Here is an 18,409-nt window from a genome sequence, read left to right on the forward strand (position 1 = left end):
GGGCCCACCTTCCGCCGGGCAACAGCGCCGACCAATCACAACAGAGGACGCGCGGAGGCGGGCATAGATCAGCCAATAGGAAGGCGAGTCGGTGCCCACGTGCGACGAGGCCGCGCCCGCAGTGGGCGGAGCCGCGCGCGCGGCGGCGGCGGGAACCGGCCCGGAGGTTCGGGGGGCCCGGGGGGGGGGGGGCTTGGCCACGCCCCCTCTTAAAGGGGCGGCGTCGCTTTTTGGGGCGGATTTTGGGGTTTTCTGGGGGATCCTGAGGGGATTTTGGGGGGCGGGGAGGGGTTGGGGGGGCTCGGGGGCATCAGGGGTTGGGGGGGCTCAGCTCTGAGAGGGGCTCCGTTTTGGGCGGGTTCAGATTTGGGGCGGGCTCAGTTTTGGGGGGATTTTGGGAGATTTGGGGGAATTTTGGGGAAATTTGAGGGTTTCTGATCCCGTTTTCTCCCCTCCCCACTCAGATGCTTTCCCAGCTCTTCATCCTCAGCTCCAAGGGGGACCCCCTGATCCACAGGGACTGTATCCTCCAAAATAGCCCCAAATCACCCCAAAATCCGCCCCGGGACCCCAAAATCCGCCCCGGGACCCCTTCAGACCCCTCTTACCCCTCTCAGGACCCTCAAATCCCGCCAAACTCCCTCAGGACCCCCAAATTTCCTCAATCCCCCCAAATTCCTCCCAAATTTCCCTGCCCCCCCAGAATCCCCCAAACCCCCAAATCCCCCCAACCCCCCCCACAAATTCCCCCAAACCCCCCAAATTTCCCCCAATTTTTCCTGACCCCCCCCAACACCCCTCAAACCCTCCCCAAACCCCCCAGGACCCCCCAAATTCCCCCAATCCCCCACAATTTTCCCCAAATTCCCCCCGAATTTCCTTGACCCCCCGCCAGAACCCCCCAAATTCCCCCTAAACCCCCCAGAACCCCCTCAGGACCCCCCAAATTCCCCCCAAATTCCCCCAGGACCCCCCCAAACCCCCCAAATTTCCCTGACCTCCTCAGGACCCCCAGAACCCCCTCAGGACCCCCCAAATCCCCCCAGATCCCCCAAATCCCCCCAAATTCCCCCCGAATTTCCCTGACCCCCCCCCCTCAGTCCGCGGGGACCCCCCCCGCGCGCCGCGTGACGTCACGGAGCTGTTCCGGCGCGGGGTCGCGGCCGCGCGCGGGGAGCAGCCCCCGGTGTTCGTGGTGCGTCCGGGGCCCGGCGCCGAGGGTTCCGGCAGCCGGGGGGACCGGGGCCTTCTGAGGGGATTTGAGGGGATTTTGAGATAATTTGGGCCGTTTGGGGGGATTTTTGAGGGGATTTGGGGGGTTTCGAGAAGAATTTGAGGGGATTTTGGGGGATTTGAGGGATTGGATAATTTGGTTGGGGGATTTTTGGGGGATTTGGGGGTTTTTGGGGGTTTTAGAACAATTTGGGGGTTTGTGGTTTGAGGGGATTTTTGGGGTGTTTCTGAGGGGATTTTGGGGTTCTGAAGGGATTTTGAGATCATTTGGATTTGGGGGGATTTTGGGAAGTTTCAAGAAGAATTTGAGGGGATTTGGGGAGAAATTGGGAGATTTTTGGGAGAGTTGGGGGATTTGAAGGTTTTTGGGTGGATTTTGGGGGGTCCTGGAGGGGTTTGGGGGGGGTTTTGAGGGGATTTTGGGGGGATTTGGGGGGCGTTTTGGGGTGGATTTCTGAGGGGATTTTGTGAGAATTTGGGGATGTTTTTGGGATTTGAGGATTTCTGGGGTCCTGGAGGGGTTTGGGGCAGGGTTTTGGGGCATTTTGAGGGGATTTCTGGGGAAGTTTTGAGGGGATTTGGGTTATTTCTGAGGGGATTTGGGGAAATTTTAGGGGATTTTTTGGGATTTGGGGGTTTTTTGGGGTCCGGGGGGAAATTTGCAGAGTCCTGGAAGGGTTTTGAGGGGATTTGGGGTGAATTTTGAGGAATTTGGGGTGGAGTTTGGGTGAATTTTGAGGGGATTTTGGGTAAATTCTTATGGAATCCCACGGGAATTGTGAGGATTTGGGTATTTTTGGGGTGGATTGTGGGGTTTTTGGGGGGTTCCTGAGGAGTTTGGTGCCCCCAGACCCTCGGGGGGCTCCACTTTGCCCACGTCAGGCACGGGGGGCTCTTCTTCGGGGCCACCACCGAGGGCGACGCCTCCCCCTTCACCATCATCGAGTTCCTCAACAGGTAAACCCCAAATCCCGGGCATTTTGGGGACTGCGGGGTCCTGGAGGGGTTGGGCGAATTTTGGGAATTTTTCTGTGATTTTTTGGGACTTTTCTATGATTTTTTGTGATTTTTTTTCTGATGTTTTGTGATTTGTTCTGATTTTTTTTCTGATTTTTTTCTGATTTTTTACCTGATTTTTGGTGATTTTTAAAGGAATTTTTTAGGGATCTTAAGGAGATTTTTGTCTTCATTTTTAGCAATATTTTCAGAGGATTTTTGGGGAATTTTCTGGGATTTTTTAGGGGTTATTTTAGGGAAGATTTTGACGATTTTTGGTGTAATTTTAAAGAGATTTTGGGGCGGATTTTTTCTTCCATTTGTAGGAAATTTCAAGGGATTTTTAAAGGATTTGGGCGCGGGGTCCAATTTTTTCTGGGATTTTTTTCAGGAATTTTTGCTGGCATTTTGGTGAATTTTTTTCCTGAGATTTTTGGGAATTTTTTGCTGGGATTTTTTTTTTTTTCTGGGAATTTTTTCAGGAATTTTCAGGAATCTTTTCCTGAGATTTTTGTGATTTCTTTCCCCGGGATTTTGGGGATTTTTTTTTCTGACATTTTTGGGAATGGTTGGGCTGGATTTTGGGCTGAATTTCGGGCTGGATTTCAGGGATTTTAGGCTGGAATTTGGGCTGAATTTCGGGGAATTTGGGCTGGATTTCAAGGATTTTGGGCTGGGTTTTGGGGATTTTGGGCTGGATTTCGGGCTGGGTTTCAGGCTGAATTTGGGGGATTTTGGGCTGGAATTTGGGCTGAATTTTGGGCTGAATTTGGGGCATTTTGAGCTGGGTTTTGGGCTGAATTTCAGGGATTTTGAGCTGGGTTTTGGGCTGAATTTCAAGGATTTTGGGCTGGATTTCAGGGATTTTGAGCTGGGTTTTGGGCTGAATTTTGGGGATTTTGGGTCGCCAGGCTGGTGACGCTGCTCCGGGATTTCTGTGGCCCCCTGAACGAGAAGAGCCTGGGAATGAACCTGGGGCTGGTGGGGGAGCTGCTGGAGGAACTGGTGGTAACTGGGAGCAACTGGGATGTCCCTCAAATCCCTCAAAGTCCCCCCAAAATTCCTCTGAATTGTCCGAATTTCCCGGATTTTACCCAAAATCCCCAGATTTTGCACCAAAGTCCAGGATTTTGCCCCCACGTTCCCAGATTTTACCCTCGAATTCAGAGATTTTGCCCCAAAAATCTCCCAAATTCCCAGATTCTACCCCAAAATTCCCCGATTTTGCCCTAAAATGCCCCAAATTCCAGGATTTTGCCCCCAAATTCCCAGATTTTGCCCCCAAATCACCCCCAAATTCCCAGATTTTGCCCCCAAATCCCCCGATTTTCCCCCCCGACCCCCCCAAATGGCAGATTTTCCCCAGAATGCCCGGATTTTGCCCCGATTCCAGGACTTCGGGCACATCCAGACCACGAGCCCCGAGGTGCTGCGGAGCCTGGTGCAGTCGGAGCCCGAGGCCCCCAAACCCTTCAGCCTGCTGGATCTGGGCTCTGTGGGGCTGGTGGGTGCCCAAACCCCCCAAAAACCCCATTTTGGGGAAAAAAACCCAAATTCCTGGGAAAAAACTCAAACTTTCTGGGAAAAAAACCCAAAATTCCTGGGAGAAAACCCCAAAATTCCCAGGAAAAAAAACACCAAAATTCCTGGGAGAAAACACCAAAATTCCTGGGAAAAAAACCCCGAAATTCCTGGGAAAAAACCCCGAAATTCCTGGGAAAAAAATCCCCAAAATTCCTGGGAAAAAAATCCCCAAATTCCTGGGAAAAATCCTGAAATTTCTGGGAGAAAACCCCAAAATTCCTGGGAAAAAACCCCCCAAAATTCCGGGGAAAAAAACCCCAAAATTCCTGGGAAAAAACCTCAAAATTCCAGGGAAAACCCTCCAAAATTCCGGGGAAAAAACCCCCAAATTCCCGGGAAAAACCTGAAAAATTTTGGAAAAAAACCCCCACATTCCCAGGGAAAAACCCCCAAAATTCCTGGGAAAAAGAAAATTCCTGGAAAAAAAAGAGAATTCCTGGAAAATTCCCGTTTTTGGTGTTTTGCAGTTCGGGGCGGAGACGCAGCAGAGCCGGGTGGTGCCGGGGGGCGCGGCCACCAGACCCCTCCCCCCGCCCCGGGGGGACCAGGTGGGAGCCGAAATCCCAAAATTCCCCAAATTCCCGAAATCCTCGAAAAAACCCCATAATTCCATGAAAAATCCCCCCCAAAATCCCCCCAAAAATCCGAATAAATCCCCCTAAAAATCGCCCCGAAAATAGAAAAAAATCCCCCCCAAAAATTCCCCAGAAACCCCCCAAAAAATCCCCATAATTCCATGAAAAATCCTCCAAAAATCCCCCCAAAATCCCCCAAAAAATCCAAATAAATCCCCCTAAGAATCGCCCTGAAAATAGAAAAAAAAATCCCCCAAAAATCCCTCCCCCTTAAAAATTCCCCAGAAATCCCAAAAAATTCCTCAGAAAATCGCCGAAAAAATAAAAAAAGTCCCCCCAAAAATAAAAAAAAAGATCCCCCAAACTCCCCAAAAAACTCCCCAAGAAATCTGCGAAAAATCCCCCGAAAATAAAAAAATCAATCCACCCATAATTCCATGAAAATTCTCCAAAAAATTATCTCAAAAATCCCCCCAAAATCCTAAAAAATCCCCCCCAAAATCCCCTCAAAATCCCCAAAACATCTCAAAAAATTCCCCACCTCCAAAAAAAAAAATTCCCCAAAAAATCCAAATATTGCCCCAAAAATCCCCCCAAAAATTCACAAAAATTACCCCCAAAAATCTCAAAAAATTTCCAAAAAAATCCCCCAAAATAATCTCCAAAAATCCCAAAAATCACCTAAAAATTCCCAATTTCACCCCAACCTCTCTGCAGCCGCTCAAGTCCGAGGTGTTCGTGGACGTCCTCGAGCGCCTCTCGGTCGTCATCGCCGCCAACGTGAGCCCCAAAAACCCCCCCAAAAAACCCCCAAAAAACCTCCAAAACACCAAAAATTCCAAAAACCGACCCCAAATTTGGGTTTTTCACCCCAAAAAAACCCAAAATTCCGATTTTTGGGGCAGGGCACCCCCCTGAAGGTCGACGTGCAGGGCGAGATCCGCCTCAAATCCTACCTGCCCCCCTGCACAGGTAAATCCCAAATTTGGGGGAATTTTGGGGAAATTTGGGGAAATTTGAGGCTTTTTTGGGGGCTCTGGAATTTACAGGGGGTGCCTGAAAAAAATGGGGGGAGAAAAATAAAATTTTGGGGGGAAAAGAATCTGATTTTGGGAGGGAAAAATAATCCAATTTTGAGGCAGAAAATCCAAATTTTTGGGGAGGAAAAATTGAATTTTGAGGTAGAAAATCCAATTTTTTTTGGGGGGGGAATTCAGATTATGGAGAGTTTGGGAGGAGAGTTGAGGAATTCCCCAGAATTTTGGGGGAATTTGTGCGGATTTGGAGGAATTTTAGGGAGAATTAAAGGGAATTTCGTGAGGGCCGAAGGGTCCTGGAAGGGGAAAAAAAGGCGGGAAAGGGAATTTGGGGGGATTTTGAGGGAATTTTGGGGATTTTGAGGGAATTTTGGGGATTCTGAGGGAATTTGGGGGTTTGGGGAGTTCCAAAAATTTTTTGGGGGGTCTTGGGTGGATTTTTGGGGGGGTCCCGGGTGGGTTTGGGGGTCCCTGAGCCCCCTCTGTCCCCCCAGAGCTGCGGATCGGCCTCACGGAGGAATTTTGTGTGGGAAAATCCGAGCTGAGGGGTGAGACCCCCCCCAAAATTATTGGGGACCCCAAAATCTTCCCCAGGACCCCAAACCCCCAAAATTCCCCAAATTCTCCTCAAAATTCCTTCAAAATGCTCCCAAATTCCCTTTTCCCGCCCTTTATTCCCCTTCCAGGACCCTTTTACCTCAGAAAATCCCCTTTAATTTCCCCGAATTTCTCCCAAAATTCGCCCAAAAAATCCCAAACTTTCCCTCAAAATCCTCCGTTTTCCCTTCCCATCGCCTTCCAAATCCCATTTTACTCCCCAAAATTCCTTTTCCCATCTTTTCCCCCTAAAAATCCACTTCAAACGCCCCAAAACCCCCTCAGCACCCCCCAAAATTTCCCAGAATTTTCCATAATTCCTGGATTTTCCCCAAAAATTCCCATTTCCCCCCTCTTCCCATTCCTTTTTAAACCTTTTTTAACCCCAAAATTCCATTTCCCCCCCATTTTTCCCCCTAAAAATCCGCTTCGAACGCCCCAAAACCCCCTCGGCATCCCCGAATCGCCCAGAATTCTCTGGAATTTTCCAGAATTCCCAAATTTTCCCTGTTTTTCTTTTTCCTCTCCCATCACATCTCAAACCCTTTTTCATCCCCCAAAATTCCGTTTTTTTCCCCTAAAACCCCCCACCCCAAACCCCCTCAGATCTCCCAGAAGTTTTCCAGAATTCCCCAAATTCTCCCATTTTCCCATCGCCTCTCAAACCCCTCCAAAATTCCCTTTTATTTCCCTTTTTTCTCCCTTTTTTCCCCCTAAAACCCCACTTTGAACACCCCAAACCCCCCCGAGATGCCCGGAATTGGGAATTTTGGGGAATTTTGGGGAATTTTGTGGAATTTTGTGGAATTTTGTGGAATTTCGGGGAATTTGGGGATTTTCCGGAACGTTCCAGGCTACGGCGCGCCGGTGCGGGCGGACGAGGTTTGGTTCCACAGCTCCGTGCGCCTCGACGAGTTCGGCAGCGGCCGCGTGCTCAGGGTCACCCCCAACCCCGGGGAGGTGAAATCGGGGCGGAAAAACGGGAATTGGGGAAAATCCGGGATATCGGGGAGTTCGGGGAAAAAACGGGGCGAAAAATGGGCAAAAAATGGGAATTTTAGGGGGGGAAAATGGGAATTTTAGGGGGGAAAATGGGAATTTTAGGGGGAAAATGGGAATTTTGGAGGGAAAAATGGGAATTTTAGGGGGAAAAATGGGGGGGAAATGGGAATTTTTGGGGGAAAAAGAAAATTTCAAGGGGAAAAAATGGGGGAAAAAATGAAAATTTTAAGGGGAAAAAACTGGCGAAAAATGGGAATATTAAGGGGGAAAAATGAAAATTTTAAGAGGAAAGGATGGGGGGGAAAATGAAAACTTTAAGGGGAAAAAATGGGGGGAAAATGGGAATTTTAGGAGCTAAAAAAAGAAAATTTTAAGGGGAAAAAATGAGGGGAAAATGGGAATTTTGGGGGGGAAAAATGGGGTTTTTTTGGAGGGGGAAAAGGGAATTTTAAGGAGGGAAAAAGGAAATTTTAAGGGGATTTTTTTGGCGGGGAAATGGGATTTTTTGGGGGAAAAAGGGAATCCTAAGGGTAAAAAAGAAAAGGAGATTTTGGTGGCAAAAATGGGATTTTTGGGCGAAAAATCTGGGATTTGGCAGGGATTTTTTTTTAAGGGGAAAAAATGGGATTTTTGAGGGGGGTAAAAGGGAATTTTTAGGGGATTTTTTTAAGGGGAAAAACAGGATTTTAAGGCAATTTTTGGGGGGAAGAGTGGGATTTTTGGGGCGGAAAAAAAAGGGTAAAAAACGGGATTTTGGGGGTATTTTTGAGGAAAAAATGAGGTTTTTTCTCATGGAAAAAGGGAATTTTAAGGGGATTTTTTGTGGGGCAAAGCTGGGATTTGGGGGTTTGGAATATTTTGGGATATTTCTGGGATAATTGAGGATATTTTGGGTTTTTTCTCCGCAGATGACGCTGATGCAGTACCAGGTGATGGACGAGCTGCCGGCCCCGCTGCCCTTCCGCCTCTTCCCCTCCCTGGACACCGAGCCCACGGGCAGGTGGATTTTGGGGAATTCTGGGGAATTTTTTTGCAATTACTTTCTGGGTTTTAGGGGGATTTTTGGGGGATTTTTAGGGCTTTTTTCTGGATTTTTAATTGGGATCTTTGGGAGATTTTTTGGAGTTTTTTTAGGATTTTTTTCGGAGTTTTTTGGGATTTTATTGAGATTTTTTTCTGGTTTCTGGGGGATTTTTTGGGGGGGCGGTTTGAGATTTTTTTCTGGGTTTTGGGGGATTTTTTTGAGATTTTTTTTCTGGGTTATTTGAGATTTTTAGGAGGTTTTTTGCAGGTTTTTTTAGGATTTTTTCTGAGTTTTTTGGGGATTTTTTGGGATTTTTTGAGATTTTATTTCTGGATTATTTGGGATTTTAGGGGGATTTTTTTGTTTGGTTTTTTTTTTAGGATTTTTTCTGTGGGGTTTTTTTTTTAATTTTTGGGGATTTTCTGGAATTTTGGGGGGATTTTTTGGAATTTTTTTAGGATTTTTTTCAGAGTTTTTTTGGATTTTTTTGATATTTTTTTCTGTTTTTTTGGGGGATTTTTTGGTTTTCTGTTTGAGATTTTTTCTGGTTTCTGGGGGATTTTTTGGGGGGGGGTTTGAGATTTTTTTCTGGTTTTTCGGGGATTTTTTTGAGATTTTTTTTCTGGGTTATTTGAGATTTTTAGGAGGTTTTTTGCAGTTTTTTTAGGATTTTTTTTTGTTTGTTTTTTGGGGATTTTTTGGGATTTTTTGAGATTTGTTTTTTCTGGGTTATTTGGGATTTTTGGGGGAATTTTGTCGTTTGGTTTTTTTTAGGATTTTTTCTGGGTTTTTTGGGATTTTTTTCTTTATTTTTGGGGACTTTTTGGCGATTTTTTGGGATGACTTTTAGCGATTTTTTGGTGAATTTTTTTGTGGGTTTTTTGGGATGTTTGGGGAATTTTTTTCTGTTTTTGTAGGATTTTTAAATGAATTTTTTAGGATTTTTTTTTAATGTTTTTGGTATTTTTTGGGATTTTTTCAGGATTTTTGGGTGATTTTTAAATGATTTTATTTTTGGAGGATTTTTGGGGTCATTTTCAGGGATTCTTTTGGTATTTTTTTTCTGGGTCTTCAGTCATTTTTTGTGATTTTTTGGTGATTTTTTGGGCTTTTTTTCCCAGTTTTTAGGGATTTCTCCCAATTTTTGCCTTTTTCCCCCAGGATCCGCCTTTACCTGAAGCTCCGCTGCGACCTCCCCCCAAAAAGGTGAAATTTGGGGGAAATTTGGGAATTTTTGGGAGAGTCCTGGAGTTTTCAGCCACCTGGGACTCCCAAAATTCCCAAATTTCCCCAAAATTCCCAAATTTCCCCAAAATCCCCAAATTCCTCCCCAAAATCCCCAAATTTCCCCAAAATTCCCAAATTCCTCCCCAAATCGCAGCCACGCCGTCAACGTCCGCCTGCAGCTCCCGGTGCCCAAAGGCGTCTCCAGGTGGGGAATTTTGGGGAATTTGGGGAATTTTTTTGGAATTTTTGGGAATTTTGAGAGATTTTGGTGGAATTTTGGTGATTTGAGGGGGAATTGTGGGATCAGGGGGAATTTTAGGATCGAATCCCAAATTTTGGGGCGGAATCCGATGGAATTTGAGGGATTTGGGGTGAATTTTCAGAGATATTGGAGCGGGCTTTTTTGGGAACCACGAGGGGATTTTTGGGGATTTTAGGAATTTTGGGAAAGAATCCCAAATTTTGGGGGGGAATCCGAAGGAATTTTTGGGGATTTTGGGTGATTTTTTTGAAGGGTTTTGGGTGAATTCTGAGCGATTTCGAAGCGGATTTTTTTGGGAACCTCGAGGGGGTTTTTGGGATTTCGGAGTTTGGGGTGGAATTTTGGGGTTTGGGGTGGGAATTTTGGGGTTTGGGGTGGGGATTTTGCTCTCCCATCCCCGTTTCGCCCCCAGCCTCTCGCAGGAGCTGAGCAGCCCCGACCAGGCGGCCGAGCTGGAGCTGAGCTCGCGCAGCATCCGCTGGGACATCCCCAAAATGCAGGGCGGCTCCCAGCTCTCCGCCCTCTTCAAGGTCAGAATCCCCCCCAAAAATTCCCAAATTTATCCCAAATTTATCCCAAAATCCCCACGGAAATCCCCCCAAAAATCCTCCAAAAATTCCAAGAAAAATCCCCAAAAAAATCCCCAAAATCCAGGGGCGGCTCCCAGCTCTCCGCCCTCTTCAAGGTCAGAATGCCCCAAAAAAAAAAAACCCAAAAATCTCTCAAAAATCCCCCCAAAATTCCCCCAAACCCAAAATACATAAATATCCCAAAACCTACCCCCTAAATTCCCCCAAAAAATCATAATAAATCACCAAAAAATCACTAAAAAAATCCCAAAAATTCGCCGGAAAAATCCCAGAAAATTGCTGAAAAATCGCCAATTCCCAAAAAATTCCCCCAAACCCAAAATACATTATATATCCCCAAAAACCTCCCCAAAACTCTCCATAAAATCAAAATAAATCACCAAGAAATCACTTAAAAAATCACAAAAAATCCCCGAAAAATTGCCGAAAAATCGCCAAAAAAATCCCAAAAAATCACCAAAAAATTCCGGAAAAATTGGCAAAAAAACCCCAAATAATCCCTCAAAAAAATCCCCAAATACCCTAGATATCCTAAAAAAAAAAAGCCCAAAATTCCCCCAAAAAATCACAATAAATCCCAAAAAAATCACAAAAAAAATCCCAAAAAATCACAAAAAATTGCCGGAAAATGGCCAAAAAATTCCCAAAAAATTTCCGAAAAATTCCCCAAATTCCCAGCTGATTCTGGAACTGCCGTTGCAGCTGGAGGTGCCGGTTCTGGGCCCGAGCTGGCGCCTGGAGCTGGGCCCTGCCCACGGCTCCTTCGAGCTCCCGGCCCATTCGTGCTCGGGGCTGCGCGTGCGCTTCCTGCGGCTCTCGGGGCCGCCGGGGCAGCGCTGGGTGCGCTACCTGAGCCACAGCGACTCGTACGTGCTGCGCCTCTGAGAACCTTCCGGAACCCCGCGGGAGCCACCGAGGAACCGCAGAGAAATCCAGAGAAATTGCCACAGGAATCCCACAAAAATCCCTCAGGAATCCCAGAGAAATCCCAGAGAAATTCCACAGAAATCCAGAGAAATCCCAGAGAAATTCCACAGAAATTCCACGGAATTTCCCCCAAAAAACGGCCCGGAAACGACGGAAGTGTCGGTGTTTTTATTGGGGGGAAAGCAGGGAAAAAAGGGGGGAAAAAGGGGAAAAAAAGGGGTGGAAAATTCGGGATTCTGTTCCCAAAATAGGGGAAGAGAAGAAACCCAAAATATTTGGGGAAAGAGCCCGAAATTCCCAAGAAATTCCCCCAAAAAACGTCCCAGAAATGACAGAAGTGTCGGCGTTTTTATTGGGGGAAAACAGGGAAAAAAAGGGGCTGGAAAATTTGGGATTCTGCTCCTAAAATAGGGAGGGAAGAGAAGAAGCCCAAAATCTTTGGGACAAGACTCCGAAATTCCCAAGAAATTCCAGGGAAATTTCCCCCAAAAATGGCCCAGAAACAAAGGGGGTTTCGGTGATTTTATTGGGGGATTTTGGGGAGAAAATGGGGGAAAAAGGGGTGGAAAATTCAGGATTCTGAGGTCAGAAAGTAAAGAAAGAGGAGGGAGGGTGGGAAACCCGAAGTTTTGGGAAAAGATCTCAAAATTCCAGCGGAATTCCCAAAGAAACGAGTCCAGAAACGAAGGAGCTGTTGCAGTTTTTTTATTGGGGGAAATTTGGGGTGAAAACGGCAAAAAATGGGAAAAACCTGGGGAGGGGAATTTTGGGACTCCATTCCCAGAAAATCGGGAGGGAGATAAAGGGGTGGGAACCCCAAAATATTTGGGATAAATCCCAAAAATTCCCCAAAAAATGGCCCAAAAATCTCCGTTTTGGAATTTGAACTGGGAAAAAATCAGAAATTTTGGGCTGAAAACTCCAAAAAATGGGAAATGAACTCCGAGGGAAATTTGGAATTCTGTCTTCAGAAAGTCTGGGAAGAGAAGAGAGGAGGAAAAACCCCAAAATCTTTGGGATAAACACAAAATATTCCCCAAATCCGCCCAAAAAATGGCCAAAACCATCAGAATTTTGGGATTTTTTTAATTGTTGGGACCCAAATTTGGGGTAAAAAAAACCCAAAAATGAGCAAAACACACAAGGAAAATTTTGGGGTTTCATCCTCAGAGATTCTGGGGGTGAAAACCCCAAAATTTTGGGAATAAAACCCCAAAAAAATCCCAAAATTTACCCCAAAATGTTCATTTTTAATGGGGGAGGAGCCAAAGTTTGGGGGAATCCCAAAAATCCCCAAAATCTCACCTGGAATTCGAGGCTGGAGGAGCCAAAAAGGTCCCGGGGCTGCTCCAGGGGGGTCTGGGGAGATCCCTGAAGATTTTTGGGGAGAATTCCCCAAATTTTGAGGTTTTTTCCGAAATTTTTGGGGTTTTTTGCCCCAAATTTTGGGGGGTTTTGGGGTTTTTTGGGGTCTCACCCTGGGGCTGTTCGGGGTCTCCTCCTCCTCCTCCTCCTCCTCTTCCTCCATCAGGCTCAGGCTGGGGGAAGGGAGGGTGAAAAAACCCAAAATCCCCCAAATTCACCCCAAATCCCCCAAATGCACCAAAAATTCCCCTCAGGGACCCCCAAAATCCCCAAATCTCCTCGCCAACCCCCCCAGATCCAAAATCCTCCCACAATCTCCTCCCCAAAACCCAAAATTTCCCCCAAAATCTCCCAAATTTCTCCCAAAAATCCCCAAATTTTCCCCCCAAAACCCCAAGTTCCTCCCTAAAATCCCAAATCCCCCCAAAATCTCCCTGAATTCCCCTCCCAAATCCCAAATTTCCCCCCCAAAAATCCCAAATTTCCCCCCCAAAAATCCCCAAATTTCCCCCCAAAATCCCCAAATTTTCCTCACCGGGACTCCCAGGTCCTCCTGGATTCGCTGCTGGGGGGTGGAAAAAAACCAAAATTCGGGATTTTTTGGGGTTTTCCCCCCGAATTTGGGATTTTTGGGGTTTTCTCCCCCAGAATTTGGGATTTCGGGGGTTTTCCCCCCAAATTTGGGGTTTCTGGGGTTTTCTCCCCCAGAATTCGGGATTTTTTGGGGTTTTCCCCCCGAATTTGGGATTTTTGGGGTTTTCTCCCCCCGAATTTGGGATTTTTGGGGTTTTCTCCCCCAGAATTTGGGATTTTTGGGGTTTTCTCCCCCAGAATTTGGGATTTTTTGGGGTTTTCTCCCCCAGAATTTGGGATTTCGGGGGTTTTCTCCCCCAGAATTTGGGATTTTTGGGGTTTTCCCCCCAAATTTGGGGTTTTTGGGGTTTTCCCCCAAACCGGGTTGTTCGGGGCGGGGGAGGGGCCGTACCTGGGCAGGTGGGGGGAGGGGCGGGGCCGGGGCCCCCCCCGCAGCGCGGTCGAGGTCAGGGCGGGGCTGGGCGGCCACGGGCTGGAGCCGGGCGGGGCTGCGGATTCCGCTTCTGAACCAAAACCGCACTTTTTAACCCCAAAATCAGGGGCTTTAATGCAAAACTTGAGGGGTATTTTTACCCAAAATTTGGCGTTTTTTATGCAAAATTTGTGGGGTTTTTTTACCCAAAATTTGGGGTTTTTTATGCAAAATTTGAGGAATTTTAACGCAAAATTTGGGGGTTTTTACGTAAAATTTGAGGGTTTTTCCCTACCCAGATTTTTTTTCACAATATTCAGATTTTCGCCCCCAAAATTCAGATTTCCACCCCCCAAATTTCCTTTTTCCTCCCCCAAAAATTTTTCCCCAGATTTTGGATTTTTTGCCCCGCAAAAACGGGATTTTTTTTCACCCAAAATTCAGATTTCCCCCCCCCCACCCCAGATTAAGATTTTACTCCCCAAAACTTTGCCTTTTCCTCCAAATTTCAGATTTTTGCCGCCCCAAAATCAGATTTTTTTCACCCAAAATTCAGATTTTTTTATCACCCCAAAATTCAGAAAATGCCCCCAAATTTTTTTGCCTCAAATTTCAGATTTTTTTTTCCCCAAAATTCAGGTTTTTCTGCCCAAAACTCCGGATTTCGCCCCGCAGTTTGGGATTTTCCCGAATTCCCGCGTTCTCGCCCCAATCCGGGGCTCACCGAGGCTCCGGGCTCTCTTGGGTCGGGGGGGCCCCGGGGGGCTCTGGGGGGGGCTCAGGGAGCGGCGGTAGCAGCGCAGGGGAGCCCCAAAATCGCCCAAATCCGCCCCAAAATCCGCGCCCAGCCCCCGCTCCCGGCACGTCCGCTCCAGCAGCGCCAGCCTGGGGTAAAAACACCCAAAATTCAAATTACCGACCCGAAAATTCCAAATATTGACCCCAAAACTCAGCCCAAAAACCACGCCGAAATCAGCCCAAAAATTTAAAATATCGAAACCAAAAGTCAGCCCAAAAATTCCAAATATCCACCCAAAATCAGCCCAAAACCACCCCGAAATTCCAAATATTGACCCCAGAATCAGCCCCAAAATGTGGCCCCAGACCCACCCAAAACCCCCAGGTTTTCCCCCAAAATCCACCCAAACCCCCCTAAATCCCCAAATTTTCCACCCAAACCCCCCAGAATTCCCAAAATTCCCCCAAATCTCCTCCAAATCCCCGAATTTTCCAATTCCCTCCAACAAATCCGCGAATTTTCCCCAAATTTCCCGCGAATTTCCCCAAATTCCCTCCAAATTTCCACCAGATCTCCCCAACTTTCCCTGAATTTCCCCCGAATTTTTCCTCCAGGTTTTCCCCCACATTTCCCCCCGGGTTTTTCCCTTCGTTTCCCCCCGGATTCCCCGAATTGCCCGGAATTGGCCCCAAAGCGCTCACACGAGGCCGCGCTCGGGGCGCAGCAGCCGCGGGGAGAATTCGCTCAGAACCTCCAGGAACGGCAAATTCAGGGGGAGCCGCCCCGAAATTCCCGAAATTCCCGAAATCCCCGAAATTCCCGGGGGCTCCTGCAGCGAGAACTCGATCCCCTCCCTGGGCAGGGAGGGAAACGACACAAAATGACCCAAAATTCACTCAAAACGAACCAAAAATCACCTCGAGGTTCACCAGAACTGAGCAAAATCCCACCCAAAATCCACCCCGAGCCCGTCCAAACCCACCACAGTCGTCCCAAAAGAGCCCAAAATGAACCAAATTCCACCCAAATCTCCCAAATCCAGCGGAAGGCCCCAAAGTTCCCCCAAAACGCACCAAAACCACCCCAAAGCAGCTCAAATGTCCCCAAACTCCCGTTCCTCCCCAAACTCCCCCCTTCTCCCCCAAAATCCCCATTTCCCCCCCAAAATTCCCATTTTTTGGTCCCAAAATTCAATTTTTTTCCCCAAATCCCCGTTTTCCCCCCAGACCCCATTTCCCCCCAAACTCCCATTTTCCCCAAATCCCCATTTTTCCCCCATTTTTCCCCCATTTTCACCGGTGCAGGCGCAGCAGTGCGGTGCAGCCCAGATCCCCAATTCCCATTTTTGCCCAATTTCCTGTGTTTTTGCCCATTTTTGCCCCGTGTTTACCGGTGCAGGCGCAGCAGCGCAGCGCGGCCCCGGCCCCAAATGCCCATTTTCCCCCGTTTTTGCCCAATTCCCCCGTGTTTTTGCCCATTTTCCCCCGTTTTTGCCCGTTCTCACCGGTGCAGGCGCAGCAGCGCAGCGCGGCCGTGCCCCAATTCCCCGTTTTTGCCCATTTTTGCCCAATTCCCCGTGTTTTTGCCCATTTTTGCCCGTTTTTTCCCCGTTTTTACCGGTGCAGGCGCAGCAGCGGGCGGCCGTGCCCCAATTCCCATTTTTGCCCATTTTTCCCCGTTTTTTCCCCGTTCTCACCGGTGCAGGCGCAGCAGCGCGGCGCGGCCGTGCCCGCTTTTCCCCGTTTTTTGCCCATTTTTGCCCATTTTCCCGTTTTTGCCCCGTTCTCACCGGTGCAGGCGCAGAGAGCTGGGCGCGGGCCGTGCTAATTCCCGTTTTGCCCATTTTTGCCCAATTCCCCGTGTTTTTGCCCCGTTCTCACCGGTGCAGGCGCGCAGCATGTGGCGGCCGCCGTTCCCCAATTCCCATTTTTGCCCATTTTGCCCAATCCCCGTGTTTTCCCCGTTCTCCCGGTGCAGGCGCAGCTCGGCGCGCGCGGCCGCCGTGCCCCAATTCCCCGTTTTTGCCCATTTTTGCCCATTTTCCCCCGTTTTTTCCCCGTTCTCACCGGTGCAGGCGCAGCAGCCCGTGCGGCGCGGCCGTGCCCCGGCCCGAAGAACAGCGCCAGGCGCCGGCCGAGCTCGCGGACGCCCTGGAACTCGGGCAGCGCCCGCAGCGCCACGGGGCCCTCCTGCAGCAGCAGCTCCGTGAACAGCTGGGGAAAATGGGGGGAAAACCACAGAATTCAGGAAAATTCGCAACAAAAAAAAAACCTAAAATATTCCCCAAGAAATCGCTCAAAAATCGACCAAAAACGGAGGGAAAAGGGGGGAAAAAATTCCCAAAGTCAGGGAAATTCACAAAAAAATTGCCCCCAAAAATTCCCCAAAAATCGCTCAAAAGCAGAGGGAAAATGGGGAAAAAAATCCCAGAATTCAGGAAAATTCACAAAAAAAAAAAAAAACTAAAAACATTCCCCAAGAAATCGCTCAAAAAGGGAGGGAAAAATCCCAAAATTCAGGAAAATTCACAGAAAAAAATCTAAAAACGTTCCTCAAGAAATCGCTCAAAAATCGATCAAAAAGGGTGGGAAAAGGGGGGAAAAAAATCCCCAAAGTCAGGGAAATTCAGAAAAAATTCCCAAAGTCAGGGAAATTCAGAAAAATATTCCCCAAAGTCAGGGAAATTCACAAAAAAAATTCCCCAAAAAATTCCCCAAAAATCACTCAAAAACGGAGGGAAGATGGGAAAAAAAATCCCAGAATTCAGGGAAATTCCCCAAAAAAATCCCCAAAGTCAGGGAAATTCAGAGAAAAAATTTAAAAAGAATTCCCAAGCAATCGGTCAGAAGTCGATCAAAACCGGAGGGAAAATCCCCAAAAATCCCTGAAAATCCCCAAAAATGCCCGAAATGCCCGAAATCGCCGGTTTGGGGCTCACCTGCTGCAGGCTCAGCAGCACCGTGCGCGCCCATTGGCCGCGGTCGAGGGCGCGCGTCAGGCGCAGCAGCTCCCGGATGATGTCCCCGAAATCCCCGAAAAACTGGGAATGGAAAAATCCCAAAAATCACCCCAAATCCCCGAAATCCCCGAAATCCCCGAAAAACTGGGAATGGAAAAATCCCAAAAATCACCCCAAATCCCCGAAATCCCCGAAAAACTGGGAATGGAAAAATCCCATAAATCACCCCAAATCCCCGAAATCCCCGAAATCCCGAAAAACTGGGAACGGCAAAAATCCCAAAAATCACCCCAAATCCCCGAAATCCCCGAAATCCCTGAAAAACTGGGAACGGAAAAATCCCAAAAATCACCCAAAATCCCCGAAATCCCCGAAAAACTGGGAATGGAAAAATCCCAAAATCACCCCAAATCCCCGAAATCCCCGAAAAACTGGGAACGGAAAAAATCACCCAAAATCACCCCAAATCCCCGAAATCCCTGAAAAACTGCGAGCGGAAAAATCCCAAAAATCACCCAAAATCCCCAAAAACGGGAATGGCAGAGCCCCAAAAATCCCCGAAATCCCCGAAAAACTGGGAATGGAAAAAATCCCAAAAATCACCCCAAATCCCCGAAATCCCCGAAAAACTGGGAATGGAAAAAATCCCAAAAATCACCCCAAATCCCCGAAATCCCCGAAAAACTGGGAACGGCAGAATTCCCAAAAATCACCCAAAATCCCCAAAAACGGGAATGGTAGAATTCCCAAAAATCCCCAAAACCAGGAATTACAGAGCCCCAAAAAGCCCGAAATCCCCGAAAAACTGGGAATGGCAAAATTCCCCAAATCACCCAAAATCCCCAAAAACGGGAATGGCAGAGCCCCAGAAATCCCCAAAATCCCCGAAAAACTGGGAACGGCAGAATTCCCAAAAATCACCCAAACTGGGAACGGCAGAATTCCCAGAAATGCCCGAAAAACGGGAATTACAGAGCCCCAGAAATCCCCGAAAAACCGGGAAGGGCCAAAACCCCATAAATTCCCCCAAAATCCCACAAATCTCCCAAAACTCAGGAATTGCCCAAACCCGTGTGAACTCCCCCCCAAAATCCCAGATATTCTTCCCAAAATCCTCACAAATTCCCCCCAAATCCCATAAACCCCAGGAACTGCCCAAAACCCCGGGAATTCGCCCCAAACCCCGTGAATTCTCCCCAAACCCTGGGAATTGCCCCAAACCCCGGGAATTCTCCCCAAATCCTGTGAATTCTCCCCAAACCCCGGGAATTGCCCCCAAACCCCGG

The 18,409-nt window shown here is 47.9% G+C and overlaps 2 protein-coding genes across 6 annotated transcripts; one reads left to right on the forward strand and one right to left on the reverse strand.

Moving 5' to 3' along the window:
* The first annotated feature begins 115 nt into the window (after positions 1 to 115).
* AP4M1 (adaptor related protein complex 4 subunit mu 1) lies at positions 116 to 11,136 on the forward strand. 5 transcript variants are annotated; one of them, XM_030970598.1, is made up of 16 exons: positions 116 to 166; positions 465 to 522; positions 1,101 to 1,195; positions 2,084 to 2,190; positions 3,141 to 3,237; positions 3,596 to 3,733; positions 4,281 to 4,361; positions 5,106 to 5,168; positions 5,294 to 5,360; positions 5,920 to 5,973; positions 6,876 to 6,982; positions 7,933 to 8,024; positions 9,210 to 9,254; positions 9,430 to 9,480; positions 9,950 to 10,067; positions 10,830 to 11,136. In XM_030970598.1, the coding sequence occupies exons 2-16, from the start codon at positions 465 to 467 to the stop codon at positions 11,010 to 11,012; spliced, it is 1,356 nt and encodes a 451-aa protein (XP_030826458.1). In that variant the 5' UTR covers positions 116 to 166; the 3' UTR covers positions 11,013 to 11,136. The 5 variants fall into 5 exon arrangements, with proteins under 5 accessions (XP_030826458.1, XP_030826460.1, XP_030826461.1 ...); XM_030970600.1 differs by having other exon boundaries at positions 3,623 to 3,733; XM_030970601.1 differs by having other exon boundaries at positions 3,141 to 3,210; positions 3,623 to 3,733.
* Positions 11,137 to 12,021: 885 nt separating this feature from the next.
* On the reverse strand, positions 12,022 to 15,928 carry LOC115916849 (cohesin subunit SA-3-like). Its single transcript, XM_030970587.1, has 6 exons — positions 15,861 to 15,928; positions 14,866 to 15,018; positions 14,150 to 14,310; positions 13,452 to 13,516; positions 12,360 to 12,425; positions 12,022 to 12,030 (listed from the first exon to the last, which is right to left on the reverse strand). Exons 1-6 carry the CDS (start codon positions 15,926 to 15,928, stop codon positions 12,022 to 12,024), a joined length of 522 nt encoding a protein of 173 aa, XP_030826447.1.
* Positions 15,929 to 18,409: the final 2,481 nt, after the last annotated feature.

The sequence above is a fragment of the Camarhynchus parvulus genome, unplaced genomic scaffold, assembly GCF_901933205.1.
Source record: "Camarhynchus parvulus unplaced genomic scaffold, STF_HiC, whole genome shotgun sequence".
Lineage (NCBI taxonomy): Eukaryota > Metazoa > Chordata > Aves > Passeriformes > Thraupidae > Camarhynchus > Camarhynchus parvulus.

What these genes read in the sequence shown, in the direction of transcription:
- AP4M1 (XM_030970598.1), top strand. Translation starts at nt 465, where the DNA reads ATGCTTTCCCAGCTCTTCATCCTCAGCTCCAAGGGGGACCCCCTGATC. An exon ending in CTACCTGCCCCCCTGCACAG is followed by an intron (nt 5,361 to 5,919) that starts GTAAATCCCAAA and finishes CTGTCCCCCCAG; the next exon opens with AGCTGCGGATCGGCCTCACG. An exon ending in GTGCCCAAAGGCGTCTCCAG is followed by an intron (nt 9,481 to 9,949) that starts GTGGGGAATTTT and finishes TTTCGCCCCCAG; the next exon opens with CCTCTCGCAGGAGCTGAGCA.
- LOC115916849 (XM_030970587.1), bottom strand. Translation starts at nt 15,928, where the DNA reads ATGGGCAAAAATGGGCAAAAAACGGGGAAAAGCGGGCACGGCCGCGCC. An exon ending in CGCCCCGAGCGCGGCCTCGT is followed by an intron (nt 14,311 to 14,865) that starts GTGAGCGCTTTG and finishes TTTTTACCCCAG; the next exon opens with GCTGGCGCTGCTGGAGCGGA. An exon ending in GCCCCGCCCTGACCTCGACC is followed by an intron (nt 12,426 to 13,451) that starts GCGCTGCGGGGG and finishes AAAAATCTTCAG; the next exon opens with GGATCTCCCCAGACCCCCCT.